This window comes from Sesamum indicum, linkage group LG6 (assembly GCF_026168435.1).
Source record: "Sesamum indicum cultivar Baizhima isolate 11 linkage group LG6, ASM2616843v1, whole genome shotgun sequence".
Taxonomy (NCBI): domain Eukaryota; kingdom Viridiplantae; phylum Streptophyta; class Magnoliopsida; order Lamiales; family Pedaliaceae; genus Sesamum; species Sesamum indicum.
The window spans coordinates 19,863,930-19,888,340 of record NC_142662.1 but is presented as its reverse complement, the minus strand read 5'-3'; the positions used below and the strand labels follow the sequence as shown (position 1 = coordinate 19,888,340).

Below are 24,411 nucleotides of genomic sequence, written 5' to 3'. Positions count from 1 at the left end.
TTCTACCCAATCTCATCACATATATATATATATATACTACGAGAAGTAAGCGACAACCTCTTGGAATTCATCTGACTCTGAATAAGCTTAATAATTTATTTAATTTTGACGTGTGAAAAAAAAATTCAGCCCTATTTCTAACGCAAACAAAAATTATAAATAACTAATGTAACATTATTATCATTAATATTTTTTTAGTATATATTATTAGTTTAATTTTAATTTGATAATTTAAGCAATCAATAATGTATCATACAAATATTAAATATGGATAAAAATGTGAATTATCAAAGACAAATATAAAAAAATAGCGACCTGAAAACAGTTTTGCCGACCAAAAGACAGATATACGTTTCTCGTTGAAATTAGAATAAAGAAGTCCACTAAAATTCTCACTTTTCGAAAGGTCCCACAAGAAGCAACTGGCATAAAGGTAGACACAACAGGGGAGAATGGCTGGCACGGGGGTGACACAGGCGCCGGTGCAGGGGGTGGCACCGACCGGCGGCGGCCAAGGAGGAGAAGCCGCTCCAAACAACGGCATTAACGCGTCGCATGTGAATTCCTTCCGTATTTCTGCGGTAATCGATTGTTTAGCGCTTCATGTACGCAGCCACCACAAGGGTGATGCCGTTGAGTTCTTAAACCTATGCCTTTCCCTCGCTAGGTAGTCCACTCCAAACTCACATTTTCTTCAGTTCCTTTCTGATTTCTTGGATTTTTTGTTGGCTGGGTATAGTGATAGTGTGTCCAAACAACGAGTACTCTAGTTTCTTTCCATCTTTCAAGAATCTCCTTCTTCTGTTTACATTTAGTAATAAACATGCTTAAGCCGTGTCATTATCTTGTCTTGGCTACTTCCAAACAGTTCCGGAACTTCACAATTCTGTCATGTGCATTGCACTTACGAGCTCTTTGTTTTCCTGATAAACATTTGGATTATCTTCTATTTGCGTGGTTCTTGGGAAATCAATTTGAATGCACTTGTTTGCACTTCCTCGATTGAATGTGGTTGTTTGAGTGTGTATGACCTAGCTACTACTTACCTTTGGTTTCTTTATCTGTTGCGCGTTATATATAAACATGAGCATATCTTTCCGTTTAATGGGTTTTGTGGCACTGTGAAAAGCGATGCTTATGCCATGAGGGTTTGTTGCTTGCTTTTTCTCTAGATCCTTGGTTTATAGATAGAGCCAGATTTCAATAAATATCTTATTTTCCGGGCATTAATGTGGGTGGAGAAGGGTTGGCGTGATTCTTTCTTGTGTCAGGTTAGAGAAAAAGTATTATTTCCAAAAAGAGTTTGAGAACTCAATGCTTTTGTTGCTGTAGTTCCGGAATTGCATATTCTGTGACCTTTATATTTTAGTTTCTTTAGATTGTTTGAATATGCAGCATGTACTAGGATTCTTTTGGTTGTATTGAATTCCTTTTATAGGACTGATTGTCAAAAGGTTTCTTCCTTGTTTTCCTTTTACATATCATTCAATTTGTAACTAAGAAGGTTGCAATTTGCATATAGAATTAAGATAGAAACTATGGCCACAAAAAGCTTGCATTTGAATTGGAAATATGTTGTATCTGGTGAGGATAGCTAGTAGATGAATAGATGGGTCTGGACCTCTTGCATAATATTCTTCTTTGTTTTGTTACCCTAAGCAAGTTGTTCCATTTGTTGTATCAATAACTTCATTAGTACAAATAGAATAAAATCAATTCTAGCCTATCCATTGCCCACATTTGTTTGAAATGGACTAATTCTACTTAAAGAAAAATATTTTGAAGGAAATGAGGTTATGACATACAATTACACAGTGATTTTACTTTTAATAAGAGTTATAATGATTTTCATTTGCTTCTTGACTTGTACTTGTTTTGGGGTGTGTGTGTGTGTGTGTGTGTGTGTGTTAAATCTGCATTTGCATGATTGCATGTCCTAAAAAATTCTTTGATTGAATGGGATTTCAGTTTCACATGATTAAGTAGTTGGCTAGAAGTAATGGGACTGAGATGCTTTAGATTTGCATTATTAACCTTTGGTATTCTCTTTATTATGTAGATAACTTTTTCGTATGAATTGATGTTTGGTTTTGCTGATTCTCTGTAACCATGTCGTAAGCAGTGTGCTTATTCTCATAATCTGATGCTTTTCTTAACGACCAAAGAGGATTGCTCATGAAATTTTTGCCCTTTGATGGGTTAGAACCAATTCTTTAGTCTGTGCTGTTCTCTTGCCTTCTTTAACTAGCACATGACCAATGTAAATATTGCTTTTCAGCAGTATGCTAAATGCTTCTAATTAGATATTTTGTATGTTATTTTCTGGTTAATGCTTTTGCTCCCCTCTTGTCTACTGCAGAGGTATTGATTTTGCCATTGCAAACCATGAGGTTCCAAGTAGAGCTGAAGAGTTGCCTTCACTAGTAAAGCAGGTAATACTTTTATACACAGATTCATTGTTTGAGTTTCTGAGATTTCTCTGAACATTTTGACACACAGCAAACCTGTATGACTAAATTGGACAGTATAAGGCCCTCAAAATTCTTATATGACTTGTGCACATTCAAGGATCTTATACATTATTTTCCTGGGAATGCTGCATGTGGTCTTATTAGTAGTTAGTTTTTTGAAAAAATGTGTGGGGGGAGGGCACCTTTTGACTCTCCTTTCACTTCCCCGAAGGGCAATGAGTGGATTTGGGGGAAATAGGCAGTGAATTATGTGCTCCAAGGACGTCTGTTATGATGTCTATATTGTGCGTGTAACTAATTTTCAAGCTTGACCATTTTCTCTTGGTTGTGCGTGGAACTTGTACTTCTTATCCTTTCCACTAAAAAGAAGAAAGTTTTGTTACTTTCCGGTGATTATTCTGATAATGGGAGCAGAGTTTCATCTGGATACAGGTAAGTGTGTTTGTTTTAATTCAAGCAAAAGTGAAGTACTCAGCTCTTGATCTTCTCACCTCTGCTTCTCTGACTGACTTGTTTGATAAAAGTTTTAGTTCCTGTAAACCAGAGTTGTTTTTAACTTGGGAATGGCAATTGCTCCAACAGCTCTAAGGCAATTGGATTAAACTGTTCTTTGGCAGGGCCATGCAAAAATTTCATCTGTAGCCTACCTTATCTTTTTATTTGCTTTTATATGGTTGAAAATATATGATGTTGTCTGTAGAACCATTTTCTCTTTAGCATTTCACATCCTCATGCTTTACTAATTTATGGCCCATAAATATGCCTTATGCTTGCTTTTCTATGTTCACAATTTTTTTTATCTGTAGCCTTTATATCTCTTTTCCAATAATTTGATGTCTGCAGGTGTGCCAATGTAAAAATGATACCCTCGTTCTGGCAGCTATTATGGTCCTGATGATTTCCGTTAAGGTCAGTTTTCTGACCAGTCAATATTTGATGTGATCCTATTAATTTTGTGATCCGCTCATTCAATTAATCATTCTCAATAGTATCTAAAATGATGCAGTGTGAAAATGTGTTGCTTGTCTCATCTTTATTGTATGTATTTCTTGGCTCCTTGTTGCTAGATACTGCACTGCTCTCTGATTAGAGGATGGTTATATGGAGTTGTCGTCACTAGAATTTCACTGGATGCTGGTATAATGCTTTTGCAAATTGGGAAGTATGACTAAATGGCGTGACTCTGATGTTGTCCTTTTCTATAAATAAGTTAGACAAGTCAATGTACACTTGAAGCGTGTTTGGAGGTCAATTTTGCATTTTATGTAAAAACTGGTCAATGATGTTGCTTGTCCAAGCATATGCTTAAAAGTTCCTGAGTACCAATACTAGGTAAATGGTTAAATTTACGGAAGGAGTAATGGCAGTCATTAGGATGTTGATCTACCTAGTTCACCTCTTGGAACAAGCCAAGAAGGACGGTTGTGATTTTCCAACTTCCTTTTACATCTTCTATAAGTGGAATTAGGTTGAAACATGTACCTTCTTGATCATGCTAATTAAGGCCTTGAGAATACATCAGGGGATCTCCAATATCTGACGATACAAAAAATTTTGCCTCACATTTAGGATGTGGTACTTTTTGTGTAATTTTTGTTTATCCTTGGGATATTCCTGTTCTTTTAGAAATTAGATTGTTGCCTTTGCATGAAATAGTCTAGTCTCTGGACTTAAAACATTGAATTTGATACTCCTTTTTTATTTCAATTAAACTGTAAATTACTTTCCAGAATGCTTGCCAAAGTGGGTGGTTTCCAGATAGAGATTCCGAAGAGCTCATAAATTTGACAAAGGAGGTTGGTCAATAACTTCTATTATTCTATACTCATTTAAGTTTTTTTCTGCTTTTTGTTTGAGATTTCCTGTACATTAACTCTTTCGATTTTTCTGCATACACAGATCGCAAACAATTTTGGTAGCGTATCACATTTTAATGCTGAGTCAGTCTGTTCTGTTTCTGTTATCTCAACAATCATGTCAAGGTATAATGGTTTTCTGCAATTTTACAGATGGGTACTCTGAATCCATTTATTCTGTCATCTATCCAATGGTTTAACTGTTCACATATAAGTTTATAGCACTCCAAAACTGGTTATGCAGCTTTAAAGGGAGTTACTGTTATATAAGCTTCCTATTAGGCTTAGCTGATGATTTTCACTTCCTAACCTAGTTTGTGGTTTACTAATTTTAGAGGGCAAGTTCATGGCCAGGCATTCAATCTGTTATGTTGATGATGATGACACCTGGAGTCAAGGATCATTATATCTTTGATTAGTTGTCAGTACCCCAATCATGATATTTCATATAGACGTCATGGAATCAATTGTTAATTTTATGGGGTTGATATATACTTTCACTCCCATATGAATTATGGTGGTCCAGAAAATAAGGAAAAAGGACAATGAAGAAATATTAAGTTAGCCACTATGTGTAGTAAGATTAAACGTCCTCCCTCCCTCACTCTTTTTAGTGATGAAGAAACACCATTGTTGAGAAGAAACCAAAAGTTGTAAGGACCTTGTGCTATCTAAGAAACTAACTTTACTCACTAGATTCTTTTAAGGAAAGAAACCAGTGATCATCTTTTTATTCTGTTGGATGATGATTACTGATTTACTAGTTTAAGAAGATGCAAATCATTATTTAGAATGACTGATCACAAATCCTGAATTTCTCCCTGCTTAGAGTTTGCAATAAACAACAAAGCAAAATAAAGACCAACTTAAGGTGAAATTTGGTCCTTCCGCAATTGAAATTCCGTGATTTTGAATCTATTGGACTATATGACTACTATTCCCATATGAGATGTGTTTATATGCCATTGTCTTCTGAATCAAGATTCAGTTACTCGCTACTGCATGACCAGATTTATTGAGAGAAGAGTACGTCTATGGCTGTTCTATGTATAATTAATTAATATGTTAGTATGAAGGCATCTCGTGTCTTATAGTGATTTATGTACTTATAGCTATATATACGTGTTGAACCTATGCTGCCTTATGTTTTATAGGTTTGGTAACAGCTTGCAACTGTAGATGAATTTGAAAACAAGAATTTAGTATTTCTGTGCCATGCATGTGCTGATGCTTAGTTCTTTCCTACTGCTACCTGGTTTTTTCACTTTCCCACTGTAATGTAATAATCAACTGTTAATTTTGGTTCAATTCAATATTTTGGAATTTAACTTGCAACTCAGAGTAGCTTGGTTGTCTGTGCAGATTCTATCCAAGAATGAAAATGGGTCATATGTTTGTTTTTCTCGAAGTCAAGGTGGTTATTTCTGAACGTTTATGTAAACCTGTTTCGGATCTCATATTAATTCTACCGCTGATGGTCCTGGTTGATTTTCTGTACACTGTAGCCTGGATTTGATGCTTATGTGAGTGATTTCCAGATTTCAAAGAATCTAAAGTCTTCTCCAGGGGACAAGATAGTAAGCATGTTCAATCATAATTCTAAACTTCAATTTAATGTATGAGGAAAGTACCTGTGATTTGATAACTAGTCACCATATAGGTGTATGATTTTTCAGTTGGGCTGTTAATATGAATCTTGTTGCGTTTCACATTTTACTTAAGTTGGGCTTGAATCTCTTAATTTAATCCATGGCAAGGGCACCGAGACTGCCGAATATTGGTACCATACTCATGAGTTCATTTCAACAAAAAAGGCTGTGGTTATAAATGATTCAGATATTGTTGATATTGTAGTCTATTTACACTCGCTATCTTCCAAAATCTGCTTATCATGACCATCAATGGTACTGTGCTATTTCTGATCCTTGATGCTATGAATATGAGGTGATTGGATGAGGTTGTCACTTTAAAGTGCTAATAACAGTTCACTGTTTCCACATACTTAATCAATCCACATTTTAATTTGCCTAAGGTGGTAGGCTTCAGTTATTTAATGTGGTATTGTCTGATAACTTACATTTTCATAATCTGTTATTTGTCTTCGTGGGCAACTAATAGCTAAATCAGGTCATTGTTCAAGTTATTTCTTCTTGATATTTTTTTTGTCAGTACTACAATTTCATGAAAGGTTGATTTTATTTTAGGTTTTCAGTTGTTTTTCTGATTACTTAAAATCACTAAAACAATAGATATAGGCGGAGATATTATCAATTACTTTTTCTTTTGCCTGCAGAGGTTATTTGTTGCTCAAACAGACAGTATTGAGACATCTTCCTGCCTCATTAGCCCCCCCAAAGTGAAGTAAGCAACATCATCCAACCCCCATCCAGGAAAACAAAAAAAAAAAAAAGGATAAAAAACCCTTCTCTTTAAACGAAATTAGAGTTTTATTATGTCCTTGCATCGAACTAGTTCATGAATTTTGTTGTATTTTACTCTGCAGCTTTCTCTTGAACGGAAAGGCGGTGGAGAGGAGGAGTAGTCTTGTCATGGTTTGTTGCTGATTAATTTAGGAAGAAGTTGTTATTGGAGTTAGTTTTGTGGTGTGAAAGTTTTACTTGTAAAAATTATTTGCCTCTACCAGGATACTGGTCCACAGATACCAACAGCAGTTACACATTTGCTGAAATATGGGTCGAATCTTCTTCAGGCTGTTGGGGAATTTAATGGTAGCTTAACCCAAGTTTCCTCATCTGATATTTTTGGTTTTGATGTTGAATATTTAAAGATGCTGACTCCTAATTTTGATGATTTTGAAGGAAACTATTTGGTTGTAGTTGCTGTCATGAGTGAGATGCCAAACGCTGATAGTAATGCACTTCAAGATTATGAGCAGCATGCTCCTTCATCTGTGGATTCAGGTGCTCCTTGGGAAAAATATATCACTACTGGAGTGCAAATTCTTTCATTATTTTACTGCAGAGAACATGATTTTAGTATGACATGCCTTCTTGAAGGATTATGTTAGTAAGACGCCTGTGATCATTACCTGCTTGTTGCTAACTTCTTTTATTTTTCCTTGTTCCTCCTCTATGTAGATTCTGAAATAATTGAGGGGCCATCACGGATATCACTGAATTGCCCTATTAGGTGAGCATTCAATTTTTGTTGTTCAACAAGATTTATGTTCTTTCCTATACATACATGCTCTGAGTGGACAAAAAGAAACTATTGTTGGACTGGGACATCAAACCTCCTATACTTTCTCTTATGTTATATTATATGCTGCATTATAATGCTTTTAAAACAAAGGATAATTGGTTGGTGTGAATGCCTCTTCAACCCCACCAAGCACGGCAGCTGAAGCTTCGGTTGATGTTCCAAATCATTTCTGGAATTTTGACCACTTTAATTGCTAGCTAATGTCTGCTGGATCCTTTCACAATTTCCTTCGGTTTATTTTGTGAATTTTACTGCTTTATTCCCTGCACATCTTGAATCTAGTTGCACATTGACGACCTGCTCATTTCTTTATATTAATATCTTCAACAGCTTCAGGCGTATCAGAACTCCTGTCAAAGGACATTCTTGCAAGCATATTCAGGTAATTGCAAGTAATTGCAAGCACAAGGCTGAAGAGAAATTTCACTCACTACAAGTGTAATAGAGTTGCCATACCTTTTGTGTTCTTTATTATGGAGTCTTGCCTAGGCACACCCTCCACTATGGTCAAACTACAGGCACTACCCATTTTATTTTCATAATCCAAAAAGGTTGACGAATCTTCATAAAATATAAAAAAAAATCTAATTCCCTGGACCTTTTGGTTAGTTTGACCAATTTCTGAACCAAAATAACCTTCCATATGAAAGGAGTGTGTTTGACATTACAGACAATAGAGAGAGTCTAGATGTAATTTTTTTTGGTTTAGTAATCTACTTGTATCTTTTGTTTTGTAGTTTTTTAGTTTTATTAGTCTTTTTAAATTTTTGTTCTTTCTTATTTTGTTTTGGTTAATTATTTAAATTATTCAAACCAAGGAGTCAGAGTTGTTAGCTTCCACTGTGAGCATAAACATTTTCTGCTAGCTTCCACTGAGAAATGCTGACTTTCTGTAACTTGTGTATTTACAAGTATAAAACCATTGATCCTCTTTCGGCTTTCAAAAGTTAATAGTGCATTATATCAGACATGATTGCAAACTAGAGGTCATTATGTCTGATAATCCATCATGAATCACCTAAGCGAACCCTGAAGTTCTATAACTCGCTTCTCACTCCCTATTATCTTGTATTCTTATTCTATTGACGTCTTTTCCTTTCATTCCAGTGTTTTGATTTTGATAACTATGTGGACATAAATTCAAGAAGACCCTCCTGGCGCTGTCCGCACTGTAATCAGCATGTCTGCTTTGCTGATATTCGTATTGACCAAAAAATGGTGAAGGCAAGTAGCTTATTTTTGTATTCACAGAGACTTCGTATGGTGCATGCACACACACACACACACATATATATATATTTCTATCTAGATTACATAATACTAAGATTACTTCAGACAGAACTTCAGACCAAGGGGGCTGCAGCTTCATGTGAAACTACAAAAAAGATTTTATCGAAGTACTGTATACAAAATGCATCGTTACAAAAGTATGTTATATACTCTAAAAAGGTACGGCCTTATGCGCAAGAAAATGACAATAGGCATTAATACATAACCCGACCTTGTTATCAAGTCTAGACCTGCTAAACTGGGTGACTTATGGTTGCTTTTTTCATAACTGTATTATATTCTTTAGCAGCAGCTAAAATAAAATAGTAATTAGAATATACTACTCCATAACCGTCTCTGATTAATAAAGAAGTGCAAGGAGAGCCGAATATAAGAAAAAAGAGAGGAATTGTCTCGGATATGGAAAATGGAGCAAGTTTATGCCCCCTACATAATGACGTCAGTTTGATAACCAAGGCCAATAGGGGCAAACATTGGAAAACCCAGATGTTTTACATCACACCTAAATGCCTCATGGATATGGTTGAGTGCAATCCTTGACTTTTCCCATCATTACGTATTATATTTTCTCATTACATGTGGGAGCTCTCTTGGAATTTCAGGGGCACTGTGTCCTCTATCATCCACCGGCCTTCCGGCTGGCCATAGTATACTTAAATATCATTATAGTTCGTGTGATATGCAACGTTTGTTGTTGGATGTGTCTCAGGTACTGAAAGAAGTTGAAGCAAATGTCTCCGACATAGTTTTCTCCTCAGACGGGTCATGGCAAGCTGTTAAGAACAGTGATGCTGCGATTCAGAAACCAGAGAAGAAGACCTCTATCACTGAAAACAATGACTCTCCAGAGCCTGTGGATGTACTGGATCTCACTCAGACTGATGATGCAATGGATAATACCATCACTTGTGAAACCGAAGACAGAAAACTTTCGCAAACTGCTTGTCAAAGTCAATCTGTGACGCAGACTATGGCAGTCAACCCCCTTATTGCCAACACAAATTATGTTAATACAAGTAGCACTGATGTTGAGTATGACTTTTGGTCTGGAGTTTATTTATCAACCTTTGGACTGGCGTCATCAAATTTTCCATCAAATGAATTGGTTGCTGCCGTTTCTGTCTCCACTTCAAATTTTATTGCATCACCTCCTGGTTTGACTGATTCCTTTGTTAGTCCAAATGGAGAAGTTGAGGCTTTCCCTGGTAATTCTTTAATGCCCGCCTCTGTGCCGCAAAGTGAAGCCTCTTTGCCACATACATCGCAATTGCAGCAGTGTCAATTTGGAAATGTAACTATTACTAATGAGTACGGGAGGCTCCAATCCATACCGAGGCATATAACCAGATTACCAAGTGCAGTTCAGGCCCTTCCTGTTCAGGCCTCAAGTTCTGTCCTTCAACAAATGTCTAGAGATAATGTCAATGCTCTTATCCATAATGGCCTTTCTGCAGCTTCACAAGCCTCACCTGCTTCACCAATGATCTCCAACCCAGTGCTTCATCCAAGTCCGCTTCAGCTGTCACAGATGTCTTCATCACCATTACATCACTATCCTCGTATACAGGTTAGCTAGCAGTGTTTCAGTTCAATAGTATTTGCTTCTTGCCTCTGTCAATTGCTTCCTTTTTTCAACTACTTGTCCTTTCTGTATCATTCATGTTGTTCTCACCCTCTTGTATCTATGAGCTATATTTCTGTTCTGTTATCATATACTCTTTTTTATATATACATGCATGAATTATCATATATTTCTTCGACCTCCCAAAGTCTCTTCTCGATTTTTTTTTTATTAGTTTCTCGATTTGTTGGCAGCAAACTCGTCCATTTCCCTATGTTTCACCGCCACAGCAAAACATTGTCCTTCAGGCCTCAGGTCAGGTCCCAAACGCCCCGAGAGTCTTGAACCAAAGATCAAGTCAGCAGATGACGAACTTCAGGATGCCTCGATCAATGAGCCAATCTCTGGACACGAACATATCATCAATCCAATCACCTGCCAGCTTGTTGCGGACCCAAAGCGATGTGGGAGTTTCACAAGACAGAATTGTTCATACAACAGAATTAGTCAGTGGTCAACACCCTCCTAGAACCGCACTTGCTGACAGAACTAGGGCTGTTGATACATCAGGAGCTGCACTGTCATATTCAACCACCTCTGATCGCAGAATGCCATCAGTGAGTGACCAGCGGAGCAACTTTGGAATTGCATCGCAGCCAAGCACGAGCACTGGTGCTTATGATCCAGGTGAGCAGAACTGGCGCCCTGCTGTCAGAATGCGTGGGGCCCTATCAGGGCAGGCTTACACTAATGCACTCAACCAGTACATTATTCGGGCTAACCAACAAACCCAAGTGGTGAGGCCAACCTCAAATGTGACGTCTGTTCCGGATAATGTCCCAGCTCTAAGTTATCCTTCTGCAAGACCAGGTAGCAGGCCTGGTGGTTTGGACTCTTTGCCGAACAGATCATCTGGAATGCAGTGACATAGGGGGAGGTAGCTGAACAATCTGTATGTAGAATGGTCAGTTTGCTTGCCCCCTGGCAGCATCTTGTACATGAATGGTAAATGCTGTATGTTTTTGAACTTGGTATTGCATTAGTCACTTTTAAAGGCATGGTCTATGTAGATAGATGAAGTTCTGAAGGGATTGCAGCTATTAGGGCCACTAATGCGTATATTCAAAGGAAGCAAACAAGAAATGCGAGAAATTAGTATAAAAGTTAGTAGATGAGTGCCGGTGTTCATGCTATTTGAATCATAACTTAGCTATACATTTATGGTCCCCTTTACATTGGTTGATACACAGAATTTTTTTTTTTTTTGTAATTACAAAAAATAATTCTAATAACCAAAAAATATGGGTAGTTTACGCAAGGGTAAATTGCACACGCTCCTAAATTTTTAAAATTTAGCTAAAAATCTCCTGTATTAAAAAAAATAGGCAAAAAAAAAAAAATTAGGTAAAGAAGGATATAACGGCCAATTCAATGAAAAATCAATGCCGTTGGAGTTTACTTAATGGAAGGGGAGAGTATGTCAAGATATTAAAAAATACAGGCGGTTTTTTGTCTATTTTTTTACATAGGGGGTTTTTAGCTAAATTTTGAAAATACAAATGAGTTCTATGCAATTTATCCTTTATGTAATGTCATTTTTAGGGATGTATATGTAATTTTTCAAAAAACGAGGTGATTTGTATACATAATAACAAAAAATGCTATAATTGTTTAGCCGATAAGATCAAATATATCATGATTTTTTATTTTATAAAACTAAAAATACTACAACTTTTTATGTTATAAAACCAAAGTGTAAATGACAATAACCTCCTCTGAAATTTGTCATAATTATGAATACCCCCTCTTTATTTGAATAATTATAAATACCTCTTGATGTTTGAAGAATTTATGTGATCATTGAATGGAGGTATGAATTTGTCAATTTTGCCTTACTGTATTTTTTTTATTTTTTTAAAAAATTTAAAACTTATAAAAAAATTGAATAGGATGGATGAAAAAATCCTAAAAATTATAGAAAATTATCCACTTAGTCCAAAATTTTTTTTTATAATTTTTAATCCATAGAAATATTTTGATGAGTTCACCATAAAAAATAAATAGAAATCTAACGGATTGAACTAATTATTAGACAATCATTAAAATCAAGAATATTAATAACTTTTTAAATAATGAGATGTATTCGTAATTATGCAAAATTTGAATAGAGTTGGTTACAATTTACCCTGAAACCAAATATGCTAACGCGTAAATTGTACTATGAAAATGCAACAAAATCCATATTGTGGAGCAAAAGTACAAATTTCCCCATAAATTGCCAACACGAGAAATCCTTTCAATATTGCGAGTTTGAAGATGTAAGCTGCGCCTCCAGTGTTACCACTCTCAGCAGCTCCCGAGCAAATTGTTGATCCCAAACGGAATACCGACCGGTCCAGAGATTGAGTAGCCGATGAAGTGTAAATCGCTGGCATGCATATGGTCAGGATCACCACCGGTTCACCGAGTCACCGCTGTCGCCGCACTCCACGAACCGCCCACTCTTTACACCGGTGGATCCGATGGCTCCATCATCTGGTGGAACCTCGTTTCCTCTCAGCAAGAAGCGGTAACGGAACTTTCAGTAATTGCCTGTACCATTTTGACACAAATTCCAGATGGAGAATGCTATCAAATTGAGCTCTTGTTTACTCTTATATGCATATCTTCTGATTTAGTCTTATGAATGTGCCTATTTTGTTTGTTATTGGCTTAATTCATTGCATTTTATGCGTCTGGAAATTTTAGCGTGGATAATCTAGTCGAAGTTTTTTTATTACTCCGATTGCATTTGATCTATGTTGAAAATTTTTTGCTGTTGATTTGAGTGTGTTAGGCTTATCATTAGATGTATATTAGTGAGTATGCTTTGACTTTCTCCTTTTTAGGACAAGGATGTTAGTTGAGGGAGGAGAAGTACAGGTTACCAGTGTGTTGTGGCTTCTGGTTAATGCTAATGATATGTACAAGTCCATGAAATTTGAGTCCCTGAGACACTGTAGCAGCAACTTGGTTTGTTCTTCGTCTAGAAAAAATATGACTGGTTTAGCACTTGTTGGCTGTTGATCAAGTGATTGGATCTAGGTGGAATGTCCTACAATGGTCTCAGATGACATAGTGATACAGTTAGAGGGTTTACTGATAGATTAAAAAATAAATTGAAATTCTGCAGGCAATGGGTCCAAAATTCAAAGGGGCAAGTGCAAATTTCTGAAGTGAAAGTTTCATTATTTCTATCCCTTCACCATCCATGATAAACCTGCAGACCATCATTTGGACTAACAATCTTTTGATGATATGTCTTGATATCATGAATCCACAGACTCTTTATTCCAATTCATTTCGTGTGTAGACCAAAAAAGGCTTTAAAGTTCTACTACTGCATGTATAACTTAGATATACATCGCATTGTTCTCTACTCTGTTTAGTTTCTATAAAGATTAGTTTGCAGTATATGTCGTATATTCTTTAAAGACAGTAAACTTTTCTATTTCATTGCAAGTCTTGTTCTGGAACAAAAGGCAACCCTCTCCGAGAACTTCTTACCTGAGTATATTTATACATTTAGTATTTTCCTAGTACTACAATAATCTAAGTTTTTAATTTCTTAATCTTATAGAGGCAACTTATCATTATTGTAATGCTCGTTCATTGATCAGGAAATGAGACCAGTTGCATTGCTGTGTGGTCATGCTGCTCCAATAGCTGATCTAGGGATTTGTTCTCCTGTTCAGGAATCTGAAAATGGAAAGTTGGCTAATTCGAGTAATGTCTCATCAGTTCCTAATTCAGTCAATTGTGAATCGCTAATAAGTGCTTGCAGTGATGGTGTATTGTGCGTTTGGAGCAGATCAAGTGGACACTGCAGAAGGAGAAGAAAAATTCCTCCTTGGGCAGGGAGTCCGTTTATGATTAAGCCATTGCCGGACAATAGGAGATATGTATGTGTTACCTGTTCTTTTGTCAGCCAAGAACATGGGTTGCTTGATGCGGTGGAAGGAACTGAATCTTCGGTGGACAGAGAGTTACAAAACCCAAATCCTTCGAAGTGTACAGTTATAATCATTGACTCATTTACCCTTACAATAGTTCAAACAGTTTTCCATGGGTATATAACTATTGGACCTTTGAAGTCCATGGCTGTAGTTTTGCCCTCAGAAGACGTGGAGAAGCAATTGGTAATGATTATTGATTCATTTGGTAAGGTACTATATTTGCCAATAATGAAAGACACTCATCCAAAGGTGCAAAATGTGCCTGTCGTACCAAAGGATTCCTCACTTGCAGAAGTAATGGACTGGGCAGATGATTCCATTGAGAATGGATCTGTACTGTCTTTTTCAAAGTGTGGGTGTGTTGTGGCCCTTGTGCATCGAACATATTGCATATTTAGGCAAGCAGACAGTGGAACTGTTTTAGGCAAGATACCTTTTTCAGATGATCAACTGTGTTTTGAAGATAAATTATATGTAATAGGTGGTGTATTCCTAAGAGATGATACTTATATCTCAATTGATGGTTTTGTGGAAGAATTTATAGCGTGGAATAACAGAGGTGCAGCTGTTATATACAGGATATCATACCCGAGCAATATATTCAAGTTTGAGCCTCTAGTTGTCGTCCCATCTGTATCGTATCCTTCTGATGTGAGACTATCCTTTTCTTTTATACCTGTAAATAAGTATCTGCTTCGTGTTGAGTCAGTTTGCTTCTATGTCGAGGAACAAAAATTTTGGAGACCGCATGTTACTATTTGGCTCTTACCTCCGCAAAACGAGAATTATGGGAAGCTTCCTTTGGAATGTGAAATGTTTGGGGAAGGTAATCTTTTTGATCAATGGGTTATGGATTCCTCTTCCTCTACAACTCAGGGTACAAATGATGATGCCCTCGAAGAAGGAACAGTTATGCTCGATGGGATGACTCCATTGAGAAATACTGTGCTATCTCCCTGTGACACAGATAGCAAATACTCAAGTAATCGCGGATATGTTACTTACCCAGGAGCTCAACTAGTATCTTCGTCAATGGTTATATCCGAAAACTATGTAGCTCCTCACGCCATTGTTTATGGCTTCTTGAGTGGTGATATTGAGATTGTTAGGTTTCACATGTTTTTCATGGCATTTGATTCACATATTGAAAATCTGCCTCACGAAGCAGATTCACATGGACAAAAGCACCGTCTCAGAGGCCATACGGGAGCAGTGCTCTGTTTAGCTTCACATCAAATGGTGAGTAGGTCTGCGGGGTGTAGTTTAAATCATGTTTTGCTGTCAGGTAGCATGGATTACACAGTTCGCATGTGGGATCTTGACTCTGGTAATCCCATTGCTGTATTGCACCAACATGTAGCACCAGTGCGACAAATAATTCTTCCTCCACGTCAAAGCGAATACCCATGGAGTGATTGCTTTTTAACTGTTGGGGATGACTCATGTGTCGCCCTTGCTTCACTTCAGACTTTGAGGGTGGAAAGATTGTTTCCGGGACATCTTTACTTTCCTGCAAAAGTCCTTTGGGATGGTGTAAGAAGTTACATAGCATGTCTGTGTCCAAACCGTTCAGAAAAAGGTGATGCCCTTGATATTCTATACATTTGGGATGTAAAGACAGGTGCTCGTGAGAGACTTCTTCGTGGAGCTGCTGCGCATTCAATGTTTGATCATTTCGTTAAAGGAATCAATGATAGCTTTTTGTCCGGAAATTTAATGAATGGAAATACTTCGGCTTCCTCTTTAGTTTTTCCAGTGACTGAGCCAATGAAGCTTTCACAATCTCATCCAAAAGTTTCTGGGAAGGGAATTTCTTCACAGATATCCACAGCACGTAACAGTGAACCAAATGAAACATCAAATGCTATGAAAGGAAGCAGTGCACGTTCAGGTTGTTTCACATCAGTGGTCTTCCAAAGTGACAAGCATCCAATTAAAAGCTCTTCTCCTTTTCCTGGAGTTTCCACTTTGTGTTTTGATCTCACTTCCTTGATGTCTCTTTGTTCTATGCATGAGTTGTCGGAAGACATCAGTCATATTGGAGGCAGAATTTATGTGAAGGGAGCTGGAACTAGCACACCTAAAGGTGATGCTTATCAAAAGGCGAATGCTCCTTCAAAGGAACTGGAAATGGAGATTCCTAGCCCTCGTCATGTGAACGGAAAAAGCAGTGGTGCTTCGGATGGACCCTCTGTTAAATTGGAACATCACCAATGGGTTCGGTCGCTTGAAGGATGCCTACTTCAGTTCAGCTTGTCATTTCTGCATTTGTGGAATGTAGATGACGAGCTTGATAACTTGCTAATAACTGAAATGAAGCTCAAACGACCTGATTCATTTATTGTATCTTCTGGAATACTGGGGGATAGGGGTTCAATGACATTAACATTTCCAGGTTCTGATTTAACTCTAGAGGTACTTTAATGAATTTAGAATTTTATTACTGTCCCTGACTCAACTTGTATCTAGATGCATTAATGTGTTAATTGTGTTAACATTACAGCTCTGGAGATCTTCATCTGAGTATTCTGCCTTGAGATCGTTAACAATGGTGTCCCTTGCCCAGCATCTGATCAGCTTATCTCATTCTTGTTCATCAGCTAGTAGGTAGAGCACTTTTTAAACTATACGAATATGGTTAAAATGAATAACAACTTCAATTTGTTTTGAGTTCTTGGTGAAATGGTTTTACACTTTCATACTATATCAGCATTTCATTTAAGGTTGATTAGTTATAAAATTCTCCCACATCCTAGGAAATTAGCACCTTAATACTTGGTGTTACTGTGTAATGAAATGTAGACCTACTTAAGCATCATAGCATGTATTATTAAACCGTCGTGCAAACTAATGTAAGAGAAAATGGTCCAATAATGTTGTTCTGGCATGTGAAAACCTGCGAGTTAGCTGGACTTCTGGGTACTGATGTAGAGTTTTTTCCCTTCAGTGCTTTGGCAGCATTTTATACCCGGAAACTTGCGGAAAAATTTTCGGATATCAAACCTCCTCAGCTCCAGGTAACATGTAAAAAATCATTAAGTGAATGGATTTTGTTACTTGACATTTTCTTAACTTGATGACTGGAAACTACTGTTTTGTCCTCTTTCTTTCTTTTCCATTTTGCTCCTAGTAGAACTTGGCATTGGAAATGAAAATCCACCACATTTATGAGTTCTAAGTTATCTGAATTAATTATTGACTACACTCATCCCAAGAAGAAAATTAAACTGATCAACAGAAAATCATCCTTGATCATTCACACTTACTATAATGCTGGAATTAGTTGCCGAAATCTACACTTTTAGTTTCTAGAAGCTTATATATGCAGCAAAAAGAAGCAGGGTTACTTTTAGGTTTGATTTCTAACTATTAGGAGACGATATCAACTTGGAAACTGAAACACATTTCTCTTCTGGCTTCTGTTGAGGAAGAGTAAGATTAATGACTTTTTCTCTTGATCAAGTATCCACCAATAATATGTATACTCTTCATTCATTTTGCTCTCTTTATCCTTCAACACCTCCTCCGACCAGAAATTGACCAGCTAGGGTAGCATGATCGAGTCATCCCTGGGTCCCTGTGTTCCTATTTTGTCAGTATATATAGTTTTGCACAAAATTTCCTTCCAATCAACATTATATGTTGGTTCCTTCCCTGTTCCTAGTTCTTACATTCTTCCAGAGTAAGTAAACATAGAAAGAAAAGCAAAATTGAGTATACACCATCAGTTCAGATGGAATATAATTTGATGTACAATCTGAAAGCAAACAACCTAGTAAAAGTTTTGGGTTGGTTGTTCATTTGTTATGATGTGGCTTTGCATTGCAGCATAAGCATTACAGTAATTCTCTTATTTCTCTTCCTACAGCTCTTAGTAAGCTTTTGGCAGAATGAGTTTGAACATGTGAAAATGGCTGCTCGCTCTTTATTTCACTGTGCTGCTTCGCGTGCTATTCCTCTTCCACTGTCCTATTCAAGAGCCAATCAGCTTCTAAATCGTGACATACATCCTTCTGGAATATCAGAGAAAAAGTATGATAATACAACTGCAGCATGTCTGATATCTGATGCGAAAATGGAAAATGAAGTGGACTTTGTCAAGGAAGAGTCTGAAATAACATCATGGTTGGAATCATATGAAGAGCAAGACTGGATTTCCTGTGTAGGGGCAACAACTCAGGACGCAATGACTTCTCAAATAATTGTTGCTGCTGCATTGGCTGTATGGTATCCTAGCCTTGTCAAAACAAGCCTTGCCATGGTGACGGTACATCCACTGGTAAAATTGGTCATGGCCATCAATGAAAAGTATAGTGCTGCAGCAGCAGAGATTTTAGCTGAAGGAATGGAGAGTACGTGGAAGGCTTGCATTTGTTCTGAAATACCTCGCCTGATGGCGGACGTATTCTTTCAAGTTGAGTGCGTAAGCAGTACATCAGCTAATGCATCTTCACAAAATTCTGCCCCATCTCTTAGCATTCGGGAGACTTTAGTTGGGATTCTTCTTCCAAGCTTAGCAATGGCTGACGTACCTGGATTTCTGCATGTTATTGAAAGCCAAATCTGGTCCACTGCATCTGATTCACCTGTTCATGTCGTGTCTCTCATGACCTTGATCAGGGTTGTCCGCGGTTCTCCAAGAAACTTAGCTCCATATCTGGATAAGGTGTGTAGGAACAATTTACAAGCTGCTGTTATGATGTCTAAGATATAATTTTTTCTGGATATTCTTCAAATTTTCTTCTAAGAGTGATGCATATTAAACTTGTTGAAGTTGTTTATTTTTATGCTAATACTGCATGCTGGAGAATAAAGTTCAAATAACTGTATTAGAGGCTGGTTTCTATTAAGTGATTATGATTGCTTAAATAACTTTAGTCTGAAGTAGAAGGGAGGCAAAGTTGTTCTTGTACTCATTTTTGATATATGATATGTTGGATCAGTCCTTCACACTCTGAGGTTTCATGGAGAAAGCAAAGTATTGTATTTCTCAGTATTAACTTCTGTAGATGTTTCATCTTGATAAAAACATTTATTGTGTTTCAGACTTGATTATTCTGTTTGGGAGATACGTGTTTTCTGGGTCCCTTAGAAGATGATGGTATAAAAGGCTAGGGAGGAAGCGTCATAATTTGTAATTTATCTTGATGTGCCGTGTTTCTTCTAATTATATAAATTTCTTTTACCATGTTGTAACCACTGTCAATGTATCTTTTTAAGTCTCATCTGAATTCTTGCAACCTACATTGCCAAAATATCAATTACTTTAGTACTTTCAAGATGTGGTACATGGTTATGCCTCCAACGAGTGAGGCACAGTGATTTTTACTCTCCTAACATCTAGACAGGTTTGCAGGTGGTCATTTTTATATTACAGACAATGGATCCGGGTAACTCAACCATGCGCAAAAGTTGTCTCCAAAGTTCTATGACGGCATTGAAAGAAGTTGTGCGTGTGTTTCCTATGGTAGCCCTAAATGATACATCAACGAGGTTGGCAGTGGGGGATGCGATTGGAGAGATTAATAATGCTAGTATTCGGGTGTATGACATGCAAAGGTAATCAATTATGCTAATTGAAGTTGCAAACTGCACTCATCTAAATTTTATAGTATTATTAGTTTGTCTTGATTACATTTCAAGTAAATTTTTTAACTCAATTGAAGGGTAGTCATTTGAATTCAGAAAATTTGTGTTTCATGACATATATCTTTTTCCTCTCTACCCTGACCTATGTCTACATTATTTGTTAGACATATGTGGGAACCAACTTCCACCGATATGATAACATTATTGGCAAAACCTTGTTCCATAACCTGCGACCAAGGAATAAGGCTAGTTTCAGTTTAACATGGCGTCAATTGAATTGCAAAAGCTCTTTTAAGAAGCCGTTCTTTTTTCTTGTATGTCAAGCACATGCTCTCGTCACTTTTTCAGCAACAAAAAGGCATTCTTTATCTACTTGTAGGTGCAATCCACGTATAGTGGTGCTGTTATTTCATTTCTCTGACAGGCATAAGCCTTTTGGTGTATGGCTAAGGGCTAGAGTTTGGCCCTTTTTGTTCAGTAAAAACATGACTTGGCAAGGAGGTGACTGGCAACAACTTTTCATCTTACAATTATACAATCCAATGGCAAAGAGTCATTGTCAATGTCGCCAAATTTAATTGGTGAAAGAAAGTTCCTCAAAGCATGACTGATATATGGTTGAGTAGAGAATGAAATACCCATATCAATCTTGGCATCCTTGTAGGTTCTCTTGAAGGATTTTCTAGAGTAGCTCTGTTGATTTCCTTGTGTAAGCTGTGGATATTTCCACCTTGATGTACATTTCTTTTGTTATAGAATTGGCCTTACCTTGGAAAAAAATGAAATATTACCATTCTGTTATTCTGCTTGTTTGCACCTGGTTATACGCATCTTGTTTGCTTCTAAATTTGTTCTCACAAGTTTGTTCACCAACTTCATTGTAGCATGAACAAGATAAAGGTCTTGGATGCCAGTGGACCTCCAGGACTTCCAAGTTTGCTTGGAGGAACCTTGGAAACGGCCACTACCACTGCGATATCTGCTCTAAGCTTCTCACCAGATGGAGAGGTATATCTAATAACTCCACATACCTTCATAAAACGAGTTTTTATCCGTTAGTCCTTAAGTTGTTGTATTTCACATGTCTGCGCATCTTTGCGTTGAGAATTCATGAGTTAAGCTTTCCAAGCAATGATCCTATTCCATAGAGTTAACTCTAGGAAACAGATGTGAGCAACCAGCCCTCTTCGTAGAATTGTATTTTTCAAAAATTTGGAAAGTAAGAGAGATGTCGCTTAGGCCTTTGCCAAAAGGTACTATGGTTTGGAGAAATATTGACTGCCTAAATACATTTCTTAGATTCTCTTGCTCTTTGCATGCTTGTCTGTTGGTATCTATAAGATATTGTCTGAAGAACCTTTTTATTTTTTTCATTTAAAATATTGTTTTTCCTCTTCTTTACATTTACAGTCTAAGGTTTTCATGGGATGATTAATATTTTTTAAGAAGTGATTTGATTAGTTTGACTGAAAACTCAATACTAAGTTAGTTATCCAATCACCTTTTATACAGTGTTCATTTGTTGTGGTCCTTGCTTGAAACTTTTTTTAGCTTCCATTGGAAATAGCAGGCCCCTGGTACCTTCACATGCACACCTCACAATTTTAGAAACTTTTTTGTCAGTTTCACTTTTTCTCCTCCAGCAAAACTTGCACCTACTCTTTTAGACATGATGCAAGGCGTGGTCTTTCTATGTTTATTTGACCTGCCACTTTAGTTTTCTGTTGGTACTGTATTCGCATAATTCAGCTTAACTGTGATGTTGATGTCTTTACATTTCACATCACAGCAGATGGAGTAAAAGTATAGAATGTCGTGGGAATACGTTCCTTATGACGTGACGGTTATTAGTGATTTCTAAAAGTTTTCTGTATCTGCTTCTTTATGATGTTTGAATTTCCCCCCACCCCCTCACTTTCTTTCTTCTTTTTCCTCAGGGGCTGGTTGCTTTTTCTGAGACTGGGTTGATGATTAGATGGTGGTCACTGGGATCTGTGTGGTGGGAGAAACTTAGCAGAAATTTTGTTCCTGTCCAATGCACCAAGCTGATATTCGTGCCTCCCTGGGAGGGGTTTTCACCGAATTCTACTAGGTCTAGCATAATGGCTAGCGTATTGCGTGACGATGGGCGTGGCAATTCACCGGTAACTTTTTCTAACTTTGACACTTTTCCGATGCATATTGATCTTTCATATTCTTGTATTAGTCAGTGCAGAAAGAGAGAGAACAGTGATGGAAGCTACACAAATTAGTAAATGAATAAGGTGTGAAGAAGGAAGGACAAGAAATTATTAGTTCAGTTTATATGTTTCCTCTTAACAAAACCTCAGCCTGAAATATGGCTTCAGGATCCACCATAGAAAGATAACAACACAATAACAAAGAATATGGATGAATGAGCATTGGATGGATGTAGGGGTGGCAAATGGGCGGGTTGGTCGGGTTTGGATCCTGCCAAATGAATTGGGTTTAAAATGCGTTTAAATTAACGGGTTGGAAACGGGTCGGATTGGGTCGATGATACTCATTTTTTATATTGAATATTTACAAAATTTGAATTTTTAGATAATAATAATAAGATGACAATATTTTTAATACAACTTTAATGTAATATAATATGATTATATTTGTATTATTCATTATTTATGGAAAGTAATCAGGTGACACTAAAGATTCATTTGTTAAATATAAAACGAAAAGCTTGTAAAGTATTAAAAAATACCGCATTTTTCGAAACAATTGATGAGTTGAATAGTTGTGCAATCAATTTATCCGTGATTCATTCTAACATTGAATTGTCAATTTTCAATCACAATAATAATATTACATGTTAGTTCATTACAAAATTATTATTAGATATTGATATTTGATATGTTCATTTAGATTTATAATATAATTGTATACTGTTAGTTTATTAAAAAAAAAAAAAAGAATTTTAATGGTCATATATGAATTGCAAGTTTTGACTATTATATAAAATTCTTCACTTTCCTTTAATTTATTTCTCATTAATTTAAAACATAATAATTTACTAGATAAAATTTGAAAATTGTGCTTCTCATAAAAGTGTGAAAAGTTAGAAATGTAAAAGTAGTTAGTAATATATAGTATAATTAAATCAATTCTAATGACTTTAAGACCCATCACCAACCCATGTAGGACTTATAGTGAACTCATTATTATAATTTATAATAATATCTTTCATTAATTCTATTATATTACTAAAATTACTTTTAGTAAATTAATAGAAAATTAAACATGAAGAACCTATTTAAGACCCATTAGAAATTTAGAACCCATATAAGACCCATAATCTATTCAAATTTATTTAAACAAAACCATATTGAACCCATATTAGAAAATTTTAAACCCAACCCGACCCAGAACTAGGTGAGTTGGGTTGGAACCATGGGGTTCCACCCATATTGCCACCTCTAGATGGATGCATTAATTTGTTGGAAATCTGGACTGTAATTTTATCTTTGAATTGATTTAGTTTATGTTCATGTATTGTCTGTATTATCCACATTTGAAAGATATAGGGAGCTCATTAACAAGGCAATTCCTTGATTTGAAATCTTAATGCATATGTATAAGGTCCGCTCAAGACTTTTTTATACAAATTCCACGAAAAATTATTATGTTTTGTTCATTCTAACTTGAATAAATTATATTGAATGGTGCTACTTGAGCATGAGTACAAGACAAAATTCTACTATGGAGAACCTGTTTCGACCTTCTCTCCATTCATTTGTGTTGCAGCGGTACAACAAAGCTTTGAGCGAAACAGACAGGTTGAAACTTTTGATCCACAATCTTGATCTCTCCTATAGGCTTGAATGGGTTGGTGCAAGAAAAATAAAGCTCTTACAACATTCCCATGAGTTAGGTACCTTCCAGCTGTAACCGTCGCCCGAATATCTTCTGAAGATCATTCAACTCTGCAGTTCTCGAGCTACAAGTAATTTTGGAGATATATGTGTGTGTGTGTGTGTATATCTTGGTAGCCAAACTGGGGCATGTTTTTCTTTACATTTCCCAATTTGGCTGTCATTCTTTGTATTTTAACAATTAGCTATCAAGAGCGCATGAGATGTATAATCCTCCACTTGACCCAACCCCTTCTCATTTGTTTGTTTATTAGACCACATTTCCTTTTTCTTAAGCTGCTGGCTTGTCTGGGTAAAAGCATAGGTAAGATCTGATCAGGTACATAAAACCTTCTTTTATGAAGGTTTAACGGTGTAATATTACTGTACTACGATGATAATATATGCAGATAGATGAAGTACTTGCTGATCCGGTTGTCACTGATGATTTAAGACTCATTCAAAGTACATTTCAATGTCAACCAGACACTAGCTTATGACTATGTATTTTGTGGGACAATGCAATTCATTATCTCTTAAGGATTTCCAGGGCCAACA

General features: G+C 36.6%; 2 protein-coding genes across 3 annotated transcripts; both read left to right on the top strand.

Moving 5' to 3' along the window:
- The first annotated feature begins 350 nt into the window (after positions 1-350).
- On the top strand, positions 351-11,575 carry LOC105164225 (uncharacterized). The gene is made up of 16 exons (XM_020694988.2): positions 351-667; positions 2,360-2,432; positions 3,315-3,380; positions 4,202-4,267; positions 4,371-4,453; positions 5,690-5,741; positions 5,833-5,904; positions 6,621-6,688; positions 6,831-6,879; positions 6,972-7,056; positions 7,147-7,248; positions 7,426-7,477; positions 7,880-7,931; positions 8,657-8,773; positions 9,549-10,406; positions 10,655-11,575. Exons 1-16 carry the CDS (start codon positions 453-455, stop codon positions 11,324-11,326), a joined length of 2,682 nt encoding a protein of 893 aa, XP_020550647.2. The 5' UTR covers positions 351-452; the 3' UTR covers positions 11,327-11,575.
- Positions 11,576-12,639: 1,064 nt separating this feature from the next.
- LOC105164050 (Transducin/WD40 repeat-like superfamily protein) lies at positions 12,640-24,283 on the top strand. Of its 2 annotated transcripts, XM_020694476.2 has the most exons (9): positions 12,644-12,969; positions 14,060-16,810; positions 16,899-17,002; positions 17,343-17,412; positions 18,264-19,061; positions 19,752-19,954; positions 20,869-20,992; positions 21,922-22,128; positions 23,747-24,283. In XM_020694476.2, exons 1-9 carry the CDS (start codon positions 12,814-12,816, stop codon positions 23,888-23,890), a joined length of 4,557 nt encoding a protein of 1,518 aa, XP_020550135.1. In that variant the 5' UTR covers positions 12,644-12,813; the 3' UTR covers positions 23,891-24,283. The 2 variants fall into 2 exon arrangements, 1 of the variants encoding a protein (XP_020550135.1); XR_002287228.2 differs by lacking the exons at positions 21,922-22,128; positions 23,747-24,283 and having other exon boundaries at positions 12,640-12,969; positions 19,744-19,954.
- Positions 24,284-24,411: the final 128 nt, after the last annotated feature.

Coding starts and splice junctions, on each gene's coding strand:
- LOC105164225 (XM_020694988.2), top strand. CDS start 453: ATGGCTGGCACGGGGGTGACACAGGCGCCGGTGCAGGGGGTGGCACCG. Junction 7,249..7,425: donor TCCTTCATCTGTGGATTCAG/GTGCTCCTTGGG, acceptor TCCTCTATGTAG/ATTCTGAAATAATTGAGGGG. Junction 7,932..8,656: donor ATTCTTGCAAGCATATTCAG/GTAATTGCAAGT, acceptor CTTTCATTCCAG/TGTTTTGATTTTGATAACTA.
- LOC105164050 (XM_020694476.2), top strand. CDS start 12,814: ATGAAGTGTAAATCGCTGGCATGCATATGGTCAGGATCACCACCGGTT. Junction 17,003..17,342: donor TCTTGTTCATCAGCTAGTAG/GTAGAGCACTTT, acceptor TTTTCCCTTCAG/TGCTTTGGCAGCATTTTATA. Junction 22,129..23,746: donor ATGGGCGTGGCAATTCACCG/GTAACTTTTTCT, acceptor TTTGTGTTGCAG/CGGTACAACAAAGCTTTGAG.